Here is a 15,293-nt window from a genome sequence, read left to right as displayed (position 1 = left end):
TATTTTTTCATCAGATGTGCTTACACATTCTTGTAATACTCTTCTCAATTTACCTACATTGAGAACCCTTTGGATATTGTGCATTCACTTCATTTTTTCAGCAAATGTTACTTGAGCCTGTCATTGTCATCAAGTCTCACCTCTTAGGTGGAATCAACCGAGGGACCAATCAATGATCTAAAAAAACACACAGTTAGTTATGAACCGGGGTGTCTATGTAAATAATTGTGAGATAGAGCGTGTCGTGCTCAGTATGGCGCTAGCTCGCGTCAGCTGAGAAAGTCGCTACGGTAGTCGGAAAGAGCGTTGATTAAGACAGATTCACTGAAGCATGTAGTGAAACTCACACAGACCTGCTGGGGAAATTGGAGGCCCTCCAGCTTCATTACATTTAGTTTGAGGAGAGAAGGGAAAAATAAAGCGTTTTAGGATTAACAGGGCTTCTTTCTCCCCGATGCACCCAATAATTACTCTACTTCAAGGGTGGGTCTTATACAGCACACTTTCATTTACTAATTCATTTATTTACTCGCCAGCTAATTAAGAACTATCTGTTTGTTAGAGACAACAGCCCCTTTACGCCGCGGTCACGGCTAGAGTGATACTCGAGCGATGGCACGCTATCTCCCCGAGGTAATTCCACCGTAAGCCTCGCCTAAACGCTCTCTCAAGTCACCGCTGAGAATGGCCTTGAATGAGAAGGCGGAAGAAGCGCGAAACTGTGTGGAACCAACAAAACAATTACCTCTAATGACCGCAGTAAAAATGACGGAGGAAAGTTTGTGATGTGTTAAAGTGGGTCCCCTTGGTCGACTACATGCTAAAAGAGTCGCGCTCATTAAAAAGGCTTGTGAAGAAAGGAGCAACAGTCTCTCTTTATTCAGAGGGCTGATTTACGGATATTGGGAGCCGGTCTGAGCCAAACCCCGGCCATTACAAGAGCTACAGCTCGCTACGATATCGACCGGAGTAGTCTGTTCTGATTTGGACAATCCTCTTCACCAATGCACACTAGACAAGTACAAAAGACCACCTCCCTTCTTTCTCTCTCTAGCACACCTTCTACACTGATAAGTTTCATTTGGGTAAGTATCAGCCGAGCGTTATTGGATCCAATAGTTTTCATTAGACTGCTGTCAGACAACACAATCCATCTGTTAGTTCACCCTTGACAATCAAATGAACATCCCTGAAGGGGAAGGGACACTCACATGCACAATGTGATATTTAAAGCCGTCCGAGTCACAATTAATTAGATGAATTATTAGAATCTTTAAGTGAGAGACAGATCAAGTAGGTTCTCTTATTGATCCCATATAGAAAATATGGGCGCATTAGCCAAGCTAACACACAAAGAGCCACATTTATACCGTGAATAAGGGAACTAAAAAGTAAACATCCCTCACTCTTATTGACTTACTATGTATGATACTATGCTGTTTTATATATTATTTCATGAATTTATTTATGTTATTGCATCCAGAAATTGCACAAATGTCTCCCGAAGAGATCTCAATGTTAGAACGGATTTGCCAGTTCTGCAACCAAAGATCAATATTATTGAAGATTTCAATATACAGTAAGCTCAAACATTTCTCATTTATTTTCCCTATAGACAGTTTCAAAGCCACAACATAAACAAACATTACTGCGCATGCATGCTTTTGTGGCCAAAACTAAACTTCCGGGACACATTCCCGGTTGTAGTAACGCTCTATAGTGAGGATTCTCCCGAGGGGAAAAATTTCCCTAAGCTAAGGGATTTCTTGAAGAGCATTGCAAGAAAGGTCTTACGTTCACCCTTACCTAAGTGTTTCCACTATAGTTTCTCTGTCAAAACACGGCAATAGAGAAGCGGTTGCCATAGTTATGATATAAAACATACATACCATTGACTTTAATAGAACACAAATTTAAACTACAGCAACAAAACATGTGAGTTGCAGAGAATATGACTGCACAGGAAAAAAAGACGACACTAAAGCTGTCATTTTAGATGTACAAATAACAATAAATTGCATATCATTTCTCTAATTTTTTATGTGAAAATAAGCGTCGTTACTTTCTCCACCTCGGTGAACATGATATTGTTTATCAGGTTTGAGATGTAAGGGAGGTGTATCGGTGCCTTAAATTTTTAAGGTAGAAAAGTATATTGTACTTATTGACCACCTCAAGGTTTCTTTAAGTATTTTCGTGAAACCGGGCACAGAGTCCGTGCAGATTATTTCTGACTACAAGCAAAATAAATAAAAGAGTAAATTACATAAACTAGCAAGTTAAAAGTATGTCTAGCCACTATTATTTTGGGTTACCATTAGAAGGGCCGCTATTTGCTTAAACTTATGTCAACAAGTTACACCGCCAATTCAACAAATTGATGATTAAACAAATATATATATAATTTTTTTTCTAAAAAAGTTAATTGAATACAATTATGATACAATAAAATATAATTATAAATTAATATAAATATTAATTCAATTAAATATTTAAAATACTTGCCAGGCGTGTGAGTCTAATTAAACCGTCTATACAATATCATGAATTTGTATGTACATTCATGCAGTTTTTCAAAGGGTCACCCTTAGGTCTAGCAGATGAATTCCTTAATGAGTTGGTGTTGTGGTGTTTGATGATGTTTATCGCAGTACTCACTGGACTGTGGTGGATATGTGAAGTTTGCGCAAGCCAGGAGTGGGAAACTGCCTTGAGTTAATGTAGGAAACTTTCGTCATGGCGGTGTTGATGTTCTCCAAGTCATCTGCCTCCATGACCAGCACAGACTGAGCAGGGTTGAAGTGGAACTGAGATGGATCAAGAGAGTACGAGTAAGACTCATTTTCATAATCGCTAGAAAAACCCAAAAGCAAGGGAGCGGTCGAATGAATCAAGACATTTACATATAAATGAATATGATGCTGCGGATTTACTAAAGTCAAAGTGAATGAATTCAGAGGATATTATAGAGATAAAAGGAATATACATTTTCTCAACCAATTTGCCATTTGCAGCTTTGACGAGTTGTGTGTGTGTACCTTCATGCCTTTGCCCAGACTTTCAAGAGAGCTGATGTCCAGGCCCTCTTTGCAGGCCTGTAAGCAGGAGATCACCTTTTGTGTTGCAATCTTTCCTGGTCGGATAGTGAGGCCTGAGAGGCTTCCACGAAAATACTGTGTAAACCGTGGAGTGGTCACCTCTCCTCCTAAAAGCAAAACAACATACAAACTGTCAAACATCACAAACATACCCACACAGTCATTGCTGAGATAGATATCGAACGAGAGAGAGAGAGAACAATGAATCTGCCCTGACCTGATGTTTCAAACATATATTCAAAGCATAATTTTCTTTGTAAGTCTTTGTATAAACTATACTGTATTTCTTTTTATATATTTTCATATATTATTCTATATACTTGCAGTGCTTGTGCTCACTACTCACCGGATGGGTTAAATAAAGTGGTCACATTTTGGGTATGGGTCTCCACATCTGACAAATAGGTCACTTTCACTTATTAATATTATCATCTTTCTTTTCATTTGTATAAATACTTCAATACATTTCAGTTGTTTATATTTAAATGTATTTGTTCTATTTAGAAAATTGTATTATTGCAATATGTTTAAGTTTTATCCTTCAGTTAGCACCTTACTTTCACGAGACTGTCTTTTCTGTTGTGACCGTGTTGTACATGTGTATTATGCGTGTGTCTTGTTTTCTGTATACAGTGATTCTTCTGCAATATTGTAAGTGCACAAATTAAAGCAAAAATAGTATCTTTAAATTGAAAATTGAGGATGAGTATAGAGTGAAACAATGTCTGACTTTGGAAAATCGATGTCTTCAGCCTCTATTCAAACATATTATTAAAGATGTGTTAACATATTCGTGTGCATGCTAGTTGTGCTTGGAGCTCAGTTGTGAAAAGAATTTCAAGAAAAAGTACACAACACTATTCAAATCAATATTCAGTCAAGGGCCAGGAGGATGGAGTCAATGTAGGCTTATATAACACCACAGAACCTATATACCTGGTCTACCCAATTATTTTATTTTAAAATAAATACCTTAACCAGGTTTACTTCTCCCACACACCTCATATTTTGATGGTTTAAATGAACCAAACCGAACCAGATTGAAAAGAATAACATACTCTCCAGGTGTCACTTACTGTGCATACATAGATATCTCCATACAATTGTTGAGAGACTAGTCATCCATCAAAACATCCATCACTACCTAATGTGTACCTATATACAAAAACTTGAGAGTGAGGTAGCAGAAAAACAGTCCTCTTCAACACATGCTGTTTTTACTCTCTTCTCCATGACTGATGAGCTGACAGATTTGGAGAGACTAATAGCTCCAGATGCAGTCAGCCCAGCACTGTCCCCCCCTAAAGCCTCACAATAAAGGCCTGGGCTTCCAAGCCTTAATTGCTTATGATTTTAAATAATTCAGTTGACAGATGTTGTCAATTAAATGTTATTCCACTGATGATATGGGAATGGGACATTTGCATTCGCTTTCGTGCTCCCCTAAAGGACAGACACGCTAATGAGATGACAGCACTCACATGGGATATAAGAGCTGTCAACGGCACATCTATTTGTATCGATCGGGGATAGCATGACAGACCATAATAACAAACAAAAGTTAATTATTAACCTATATTTACAAAAAAAACTGCTTGAGAAAAATAATGATTATTCTATTTGATTCGCCAAGAAGACAACAGTCGCAAAACCCTTATTTCTACCACAGAAAAGACAAGGATCGCAATTTGGCCCGAACAAATACCCGTCCGCTGCTTCTATTATACTGCGTCTTGTCATTGCGTTGTTGATAGCGCACAATGAGAAAGGAGGGAGAGCAAGAGGCAATCTCGTTCGCTAATAGCTCAAAAAGTTATCAGTTGCGGTTTAGTGAAGCTTAGACGAGTTGCATCGGGATGTAATAGCAAGTGAATTTGTCCTCCATTCAGGGTCTTTTAATCCTCACAACGGCCTTCTTCAGAAAATCATGATTCAAAGCGAGAGAAAAAGAGAGAATAATCCCCAATCAGCACGGATGAAAAGAAATCTAAATAGCTTCAAGGAGACGGATTTTAGGACCTGGCTGCGCGCGACGGCTTTGCAATTTAGCCGAGTCTCCATTCTCTCACCACCTTTTTTAATTATTTAGCTCGTGAAAGCGATGTTAAGGACAGTCTCTCCATTCAAATGCGGTCATTAGTTCTATTTCAAAAGGCTGAAATTGACATGCCGTGTTCCTTTTTTTTTATGTTTTCACGCCCGAGTCTCTTTGATTAAATGAGGAATCAGGGCAGCCTGGGGCCAAACACATCGCCTCTCTCTTGGTATTCGAATCACCGCTGGTGTGCTCTCACTGTCATATCAATAATGTAGATGTCTTTTAGTCCAACCCTCTCTTAAAACAGAGAACCGACCGCTTCTCAAAATCTGCGGATGCAGATTTATCCCTCCCGTGTCTGCCAAGCCAAAACCACTACTATCCTGTGATTTCATTTTGTCGCCTCTTTTTCTTTTTTAAGGTATGGTGAGGACAACAGCTTCTCCACAGTCTCACCTTGCCAGCAGGCGCCTACTGTAAGCTGTACATCGATCTCGGAGGGGTGTATTGGCCAGTCATCCGTCACAAGGTAGGGTTCGTACGTCACTCCATCTACAAAGAGGGTCACCGAAGGAAACTCCACGTTGATGACGTAATAATGCCATTCTTTATCGCAGATCTAGAGATGAGAAAGAACAGACACATTCGTATTAAATCAGTGTTTTGATTTTTTTATGGGAAATAAATGAATAAATGAAATAAATGTATACTGTAATATAGAACGTGTCGGCAAGGTAAAGTGAACATAATTGTTCATTGTAAATTTTATTATAATCAAGTTCCTGTTTCTTGGCCGAACCATATCTGAGCTGCTTTAACAAAACAACTAATGATACAACAGCAATTTTTTTTAATACACTGTTGCGTATTAAACCTTTTGTTTTTTGTTCTTAACAGAACTAATATCTGTGTAGTTAAGGACAACACTTTTAACTCAACCTTTTATTGTCCCTTTTATTTTTTAACACAAAATCAACACAAAAGGACCCATAATGTGTTAAAAAACCATCATGTGTTAAAATTAATTATTTGAGACATCATTTTAGCTTGAGATGATAGACGTGAGCTAGTTTTGCTTGGCCTTAATGAAACCAAGATTTAACTTAATTTGCTTTCATTAGCTCTGCTATTCATCATTTTTCATTTCATTAATTAAGTTTAATTATGATCAGACGCTTATTATAGGGACCAGACATGTACAAGTGCAAGAAACATCAAATCACTTTACAAATCAATGCAAACAAATTAGCCATTTATAGTTCCATTGTTACTGATTTTCTCGATTGCTTAAACACATTTCTTGAAATTATGCTTCGTATTCTCAAAAAGGTAAACACAAATCCATAACATCTCCTATTTTCAGGTCAAAATGAAGCTCTCTTCTCAAAACCATTCAACCTTGCTGAAAAACCAAACCTTTCCCACAAATATGACACACAAGCCCCTTAAAAACACGAAATGCAAGAATGAGCTTTAGGAAACAATACACCATTAAACAACTGTAAAGTAGAGGAAAATGATCTTACTTTACAAGACAATAAACGTTAAAAAACCATAGAACAATATGAACTGGTCATGCAGCACAATACAGTACACAACTGCACAAATTACATTTACATAAAGGCATTTAGCAGATGCTTCTATCCAAAGTGACTTAAAGGATAAAGGAAACAAAACAGTGAAGCAATTTGTCAATAGGAGGCAATGTAAAAAAATGGATACAGAATAGTGAATTTTCTCTCATATAAAGTGTGTAGAGTGATTATACTGTATGTTCAAGTAAAGCCCAGTAGATGATTGAAGGATGCACAATTTCCTGTGCTCCTATTGATATTAACCTGAGATTCTGATTGGTGTGTCATCAGTTTTGACACTGAATGTTTACTGATGGACAAATGTGTGCTATTTGAGTTTACATCATGACACTTCAGTTCATTATAGTGTGTGTGTTTTCTGAATAAGAACATGGTTAAACCTTTGCAAATTGAGTCTGTTTGTGTATGGAAATGGTTTGGACAAGTTGGTGTATTGTAGCGAGATTGTGTTAATAGTTGTCAGAAAATGGTGAAATGTTTCATGAATTGTGTGTAAGCAGTCGAGAAAAACTATAACAATTCTTCTCCTCTACCTACTCACACAGTCACAGTTAACAACTGTAGGCATTTCTAAAAGAAAGGTCTTAAAAAGAAACCATAAGATGAAGAATATGCGAGTGCTAAACTAGACATCCCTGATTCTGAGAGACATGTTTCTGCATAACGGTGGAAACTGGCATAAAGTCAACCACAGTTAATTGCCTCGCTGCACCCTTTGAAACTTTAACTGCAAGGTGTCGATAAGTTGTTGTTTGCTTTTTCAACTTTTGCCATTTTTATTTCTACAGTTGGACAGACATTGTTTCATGAGAAAACTGTGAAATGATGCAAGCTGGACACGAATTCTCCTTTTTTTGCATCAAGCTCAACACAAATTTTAACGGTAGTGCTTTACATTTGTTAACTGTATAAACGCTACTATTAAAATGAGTTTTAATGTGAGTCCGACTGGAACTGTTATTATTGCGAAACACTTCGGTGCATTAAACCAGCCACTGGAGAGTTGTCAGATGACTAGTCAACCGTCCCGACCCAAGTCTGTTTATAGCAAACTAGAATACTTACGGATTTGTTATTTAGTATCATCTAAAGTAAATGACACGTAGAAAAATCTATGAAATCTTAATTGCGGTTCATGTGTAATCAACCACAAGTAACTCCACCACCTGCTCGTGTTTACAGGGAAATAAAATGAGTTCATCAGCACAGCAATAATATCATAATGATAATTTGCCAGTGGTATAGTGCGGTAAACATGCGTACTCAGATCTATCCGCAGGCACAGAGTGCTCCATATGGCACGTAAGGATCCTGGGTGGATGCTGAGTTAATGGAGAGATGCCTCTGTGTCTAAACCCGGGTCTCCAGAGAGAAGATCCCTGCCTAACTGCTGCCACGGGGGACAGATCTCAGTCTGCATCCTTCTTCTCTCATCTCTCTGTTTCTGTGGAATAGATATCCGGTTTATCTCCATCTCCCCAGACTGTTGCAGCTCTATCAATGCATCTCACCCGGTTCTGTCCTTCTCAATGTCACATTTATATACACACATAAACGCTCCCACACACTCGACACAAGTGTCATTCAGTCTCTTGGGCATTGTTTTTGCATTCAGGATATTGAGAGGCCTTCTGGGATAAAAGACTGTTCATGAAGTAAATTTTCTTCATTTTGCGATATACACACAAACACTATCATTTGAATTAGTCATAATATGTGACCCTGGACCACAAAACAAGTCATAGAGCATGGATATATTTTGCCAACAATATATTATGTGGGTCAAAATTATTGATTTTCCTTTTATGCCAAAAATCATAAGGATATTAAGTAAGGATCAAGTAAAGATATTCAGTAAATCTACTACCGTAAATATATCAGAACTTAGTTTTTGTAGATGCAGCAAAATCGCGAACAAAAATGGCAGGAAACACGCCTCGCTGATGTCCGCTTTTTGGGAATGACCCACTCAAGTTTGGTCAATATGTAAAGCTTAGAATTTACGCTTTAGGGTTCTTTTACTCTCCATTATGTCATGACATGGGTACGCCAATCGAAAGCATTAAAACAAACGTCTTGGTTACGTATGTAACCTCAGTTCCCTGATGGAGGGAACGAGACGTTGTGTCGAGAACGACAGATGGGGTTCGCCCTTGAGAACCAATCAACTCTGACTACTATAGAAAAGGCCAATGAAATTTGGCGAATGCAATTTGCATGCCGGGCTCCGCCCCCGGAAATCCGGTATAAAAGGAGGCCGGCGTGCAGCATTCACTTACCTTTGTTCTGAAGAGCCTGAGACCTCTCAAACTGCAGCAGAATACGATACGTGTTCGTGGCATAAGGGACACAACGTCTCGTTCCCTCCATCAGGGAACTGAGGTTACATACGTAACCAAGACGTTCCCTTTCTGTCGGTCTCTCGACGTTGTGTCGAGAACGACAGATGGGGTTGCCTATGGAAAACGCCACAACGCTGTATCGCGTCACAATCTCTAGCGAAGCGACGGTAACAAGCCTGGGCGTGTCATCTCGAAGCTTTCGTGAGACTGTAACCTTCCAGTGTGGTGGTCGGGGGGTTCCAGAGCTTTCTTGGAGAAAGATGGGTACAGCCCTGACCGGTAACTTTCACGGACGGGGCCTTAGCTCTCTATAGGCGAGAGGCCATCCAGATCAGTTTACACCGGGTAAGCGCGACTCTTAATCAGAGAAGCGCTACAGAGGCCACCTCCTACCCGTGGGGAGGAATATGGTGGATATAGGTATGGTCTCGTCCTTGGAGGAGAACGCATGGAACGTGCGGACTGAGTAGTTAACCGCGAGGTGGAGGCCCACCTGGGGAAGCTCATGGGTTACCAGGAGTGGGAACCATTCTCATGAGGATACATCAGACGGAACAGCCCACGGAGGGGGTGTTACAGACGTCCGGTAGCACTAGGTCCGGTTAGAGCTATCTGTGATAGCTCACATGGTATCCCGGCCTAAGGGGGAAGGCTGCTCTGCCCAGCCAGCCCCCAGGGGGTGCTTGTTTGGTGATGGATGGAATGCCTATTCTTAACCAGTGTCTGGGTAAGAAGGGAGGCTGGTGAGGTACCAGTTTCTTAGCGATGTGTTCGGGTAAGAAGAAAAGGTAAATAGCACACTGACCCAACCTGTTAGAGGGTGGAAAGGTGCTTTCGCAGGCATACGCCCCCCCGGATGCCAGTCCTACATGTCGCCACGCAGGACGTGGGCTGACACCGGGTTTACGCGAAGGTTGTTAACCCTTGCGAAGGTGTTTGGGCATAGCCCAACCCGCAGCTCTACAGATGTCTGCTAGAGAGGCGCTTCTGCCAGTGTCCAGGAGGTGGCTAAACTCCGTGTGGAGTGAGCCCTCACTGCCAATGGGCATGGGAGATTCTGAGATCGGAATGCCGTCGTTACGGCGTCCACGACCCAGTGCGCCAGCCTCTGTTTGGAGACAGCCTTCCCCTTCTGCTGTCCTCCAACAGACACGGAGCTGGTCAGAGCTTCAGAGCTCTGCGTGCGGTCCAGTACGTACTGGACACAACACTAATCGGGTTGGGTCTTCCTCCCCTATGGGGAGCGCCTGCAAGTTCACCACTTGGCCCCGGAGGGAGTAGTGGGAACTTCTTGGGCACGCATCCGGGCCTGGGTCTCAAGATAACGTGAGAGTTTCCAGGGCCGAGTTTAAGGCAATCCAGGGACACGGAGGATGCTCGGTGGTCCCCTACCCTCTTGAAAGAAGTGAGCGCCGTCAGGAGGGCCGTCTTACTCTATGAGGAAGATCGGAACCTCCGAGGGGCTCTTTGGGGGGCCCTGAGGCTCCCCAGGACCACTTAGGGTCCCAAGAGGGTATGGAGCGGAGATGAGGCGGATTCCGCCCTCTCGCTGCTTAGGAACCTGGTGACCAGGTCGTGTTGCCCTAGAAACTTTCCACCGACTGAGTCGTGATGAGTGGCAATAGCGACTACATACACTTTCAGTGTGGAAGGGAGATGTTAGTCTCCAGTCTCGTGAGGAGGGGAACACAATCCTGATCACGCACCTCAGTGGGTCTTTCTCGTTGAGAAAGACACCAGGACGAGAAGAGGCACCGTCTAGAGGCGTGTAACCGCCTAGTAGATGGGGCCCTAGCCTGGGTGATGGTCTCAGCCGTATAGGGGGAGTAGCCATCTTAGGATCTTCTCGTCCCGTCTAGAGACCAGACATGGGTGTTCCAGAGGTCTGATCTGGGATGCCAGAACGTGTCCTTCCCCTGAGAGAGCAGGTCCTCTGTCAGGGGAATGGTTCAGGGGGAGTCGCTGTCCAGAGCATCGGCTCTGAGGCCAAGTGCGGTTAGACCGGTGTGGTGTAACCAATAACACTTGGTGCTCCTGCTCCCTGACCTTGCACAGAGTCTGTACAAGAAGGCTCCTGGGGGGGGGAAGGTGTGCTTCCGCCCATCCCGCGGCCAGCTGTGCGCAAGGATATCCGTGCCGAGGGCAGGGACTATCAAGCGGGCAAATGGTGGTGTTACGGGAGGTGAACAGGTTTTACCTGGGCCTACCCGAACAGCCTCCAAATGAGCTGGACTGCACGGGGGTGGAGTCGCCACTCTCCACGAGGCATAAACTGGCGAGAAAGCACGTCGGCTGTCTAGTTCAGTTTGCCCGGGGTGTGTGGCCTGCAGGGAACGAGTCACCTGTTGACTCCACCGGAGGAGGCGTCGAGCAAGTTGTGTTTAGCTGCTGTGTGCGAACGCCACCCTGACGATCTGTATTCGCTACAGCTATAGTGCTGTCCTCGGAACAGCACGTGCATGTCTCGCACGAGAGGCCGTAGCCTGCTCAGTGCAAGTAGCATAGCCCACAACTCTTGGCAATTGATATGCCAGCGCAGGCGGGGGTTCGTCCAACACCCCACCTGCGTGCCCGTTGCACACTACACCGCACCCCTGCAGGGAGACTTCAGTCGTCACCACGACCTGCCTCATAACCTGCTCAGAGGGACCTGAGTCCGTCGAAAAAGTCATAAAGACTAGGGGTTATGGTGCGTCGGCAGCAGGGCGGCATCACCATGCGCCTGCTGCCGGTGTGCCACGCTCTCCTCGGAACTCGACTCTGAAACCAGTGTTGGAGCGGTGTCATGTGCATCAACTCGAGGGGTATTAGCCCGCGAGGACGCCATGTGTCCCAGGAGCCTCTGAATTGTTTCAGGGGGACCGCTGTCTGCCTAAAATGTTCATTTCAGACAGTTCAACACTGGTTGGGCACAACTGCGGACAGGTGTGCCGACATGGTGACAGAGCTGAGTTCCATACCGAGAAAGAGGATGCTCTGCACTGGGGAGAGCTTGCCCCTCTCTTGGTTGACCTGGAGTCCCAATCGACCTAGGTGCCGGAGCACCAGGTCCCTTTGTGTACATAACAGATCTCGCGAGTGTGCCAAGATAGGCCAGTCGCTGAGATAGTTTAGTACCCGCTCGCCTTCCTCCTCTCAGGGAGAAAGGGCGGTCAGGGACAGACCGAAAGGGAGGACTCTGTACTGATATGCCCGCCTCTCGCACGCGAACCGTGGGAACGGCCGGTGTCGAGGAGGATCGAGACATGAAAGTAAGCGTCCTTCAGGTCGATTGCCACGAACCAATCCTGACACCTCATAGATGTCAGGACGCGCCTCTGTGTGAGCACCCTGAATGGCAGCTTGTGAAGGTGCTCTGTTCAGGGTACGCAGCCTTTGGGGGCAACCCGCCGTCTTTCTTGGGAACGATGAAGTGCGGGTGGTGACCCACTGAACATCTTGGTTTTGAGGGACGAACTCGATGCCTGTTTTGCCAGAAGGGTGGTGACCTCTACCCGAAGTACGGAGGCGTCCCTGCCTCTGACAGAGGGAGAGATGATGCCCCGAAACTTGGGTGAGTCTCTGGCGAACTGGATCGAGTAACCAAGACGGACCGCCCTCATTAGCCAGCGAGACAGTGTGGGCAGCTCTCGAGCTCCCAGGGACTGTGACAGGGTGACCAAGGGGACGGTCTGCTTCATCATTCCCACGGGGGGTGGTTCGTCGGCTGGCGGAGCTAACCATGTCGCGGGGAGTCCCCGGAGGGAAGGTTTTTGCTCCGCCTGCTTACCTGCCTGGCGGGACAACGGCACGCACTGTCGGTTTGAGAGTGGTGACGGCTGTCGTATATGTGTACGACCTCACGCCTCGCCAGGGTGTGAGGTCGGTTCGCCGAGCACAGTCCAGTGGAGTGTGCGATCGGCTGCAAGTAAACCCGGGGAGAACAGAAAACTCAGTGAGTAAGTGGGCGCCAAGCCCTAACAAGGGCCCGGCTTTGGTGACGAGGCAGGAGTCGTCCCGTACCGACCGATCAGAGCCGTGGCTGTGAAGGTTCGGGCCCGATGTTGTTCTCCCTGGGGTCTTCCCGTCAGTGTCCCTTCTCGCGAGGAGGTTGCTGACGGGGTGGAGGTTTCCCCCTCGACCTCTGCTTCCGGGGTGCCGCCTGTGGGGGCACAGGAACCGGAGCCGATGTCGAAAGGGTCCTGGGTTGCAGGGAAGCAGACGTCACGTGAGATCTCGGAGGCCTGTAGGCGGCCGAGTCGCGGCGTGAAAAAAATGTGGTTAATTGCCACTGTCTGCTTCGCCGTCAAAAAACTGCTGAGCGCAGTCCTCGACGGTGTTACCAACAACCCACCCTGCGAGATGAGTGCATCAAGAAAGCGGACTTCCTTGCTGTCACTCTTCTGCACAAGGTATAGCCGGGGGTGTCTCTCCTGGACCACTACCGTGGACATCGTCCGACCCAGGGCCCGTGCCGCCGCCTTAGTCGCCCGTAGAGCGCTGTCAGCGGTGGCACGGAGATCCTGCATTATACCCGGGTCGGCCTTACCCTCGTGGAGCCCTCTCAACGCCCTGGCCTGGCGGACCTGCAGGATGGCCAAGGCATAGAGAGAGGAGGCAGCCTGGCCCGCAACATCGCAAGCTTTCGACACCAGTGATGCCGAAGTCTTACGTGCTTTGGACGGTAGGAGTGGTCGATCCCCCCCCAGGTGGTAGCCGTCCGCGGCACAGGTGCACCGCAGGCGGACGTTCCACCCGGGGGATCTCGACGCAGTCCTTGGCTGCCTCACCATCGAGGGAAGTAAGGGAGCCGGAGCTGGTTTCACTGGAACGGTCCGTGAGTGGAGCGTTCCAAGTTTTACACAGCTCCTCATGCACCTCCGGGAAAAACATGGCACCCGGGGTGGGCGCGGTTTGCACCGCGCACCGACCTCGGGAACCACGTATCCCCGGGTTAGCACGGATGACATCACTTCTGCTTCCTCCTGAACTCGACCGCTGGGGGTGGAGTTTGGATTCGGCAGAGTCGGATGCCAGTCTCCCTCCGATGCTGCGAGCGACATCTCATCTACGTCACACATCGTTTCCGAGTGTGTGCGTGAGGATCCGGACGGTATGCCACCGCCGGTTGGGGAACGTTCAGAAGAGCGAATCGGGGTGCGATCGGCCCGTGAGCACTTGGCTGGCGGGTTTACGTTCGCAGAGTTCCCCGTATCACTAACGCTGCTAACGTGGGTGGTCATCGGGGCCGTAGCCACAGATGTCACAGCCCGGGTAGCAGACGAAATGGTGGCTGGTTCCCGTAGGAAGACAGCCACCCGTGACCGCAACTTCTGAATGACAATCTGCCCGCAGTGCAGGCAGATGTGTCAACGAACGCTGCTTCAGTGTGCTGGACGCCCAGACGCCTAATGCAGCGATCGTGTCCATCCCCCTCCTCGATGAGGGTGCCGCACCCAAGAGAACAGCGGGACATGCCGCGCTGGAGAATGCTCAGTCAGTCCTGAAAAGGACTTTTAGAAAAAATCTCTAACACCTCCGGAACCGCCGAGACGCCCAGGGGAAGGTCGCTGCAGAAAGGGACGATCCGCTGTAACACGTCGTAGCACCAGCGTGTAGTTGTAGAGGATTGAATCCTGAGTTGTACTCATGAGCGATGGCTCTGAAGAACAAAAGGTAAGTGAATGCTGCACGCCGGCCTCCTTTTATACCGGATTTCCGGGGGCGGAGCCCGGCATGCAAATTGCATTCGCCAAATTTCATTGGCCTTTTCTATAGTAGTCAGAGTTGATTGGTTCTCAAGGGCGAACCCCATCTGTCGTTCTCGACACAACGTCGAGAGACCGACAGAAAGGGAACCTGTTTCTTCATAGCAATGGAGAACTTTTATGGCCATTTTCCAGATTTTCAAATAGTATCTCGGCCAAATATTGTCATATCCTAACAAACCATATATCAACGGAAAATGCATTCATTCATATTAATATAGATGATAATATCTAACAAATTCAACTAACTAACACAAAAAACATGATAATATATTAAATAATTAATAATAAAAAAACATGATTTTTGAAAAATATTTTACAATGCAAACAAGTGTTTTAACTAAAAAACAAAAAATTTCCAAATAAGAGCAGAATTTATGATCCCGCATCACCAGCCAAATACAGAGTAAAAGTATTTACTAAAGAAGATTTTTCTAAATTGCATGAGTTTATTTTTGCAATGTCCAGCGTCA

The 15,293-nt window shown here is 45.6% G+C and overlaps 1 protein-coding gene across 1 annotated transcript in view; it reads right to left on the bottom strand.

Annotated features, from left to right (window-relative positions):
• Positions 1-15,293, bottom strand: part of clstn2a (calsyntenin 2a) — a 187,181-nt gene that overhangs the window by 10,282 nt on the left and 161,606 nt on the right. The window contains exons 9-11 of the mRNA XM_056744552.1: positions 5,593-5,755; positions 3,039-3,205; positions 2,659-2,807 (exon numbers count right to left, since the gene is read on the bottom strand). Of these exons, the coding sequence (XP_056600530.1) occupies positions 2,659-2,807; positions 3,039-3,205; positions 5,593-5,755 (479 nt within the window). The remainder of the gene's footprint in view (positions 1-2,658; positions 2,808-3,038; positions 3,206-5,592; positions 5,756-15,293) is intronic.

This window comes from Triplophysa dalaica, chromosome 3, assembly GCF_015846415.1.
Source record: "Triplophysa dalaica isolate WHDGS20190420 chromosome 3, ASM1584641v1, whole genome shotgun sequence".
Lineage (NCBI taxonomy): Eukaryota > Metazoa > Chordata > Actinopteri > Cypriniformes > Nemacheilidae > Triplophysa > Triplophysa dalaica.
This window is presented reverse-complemented; position numbering and strand designations above follow the sequence as displayed.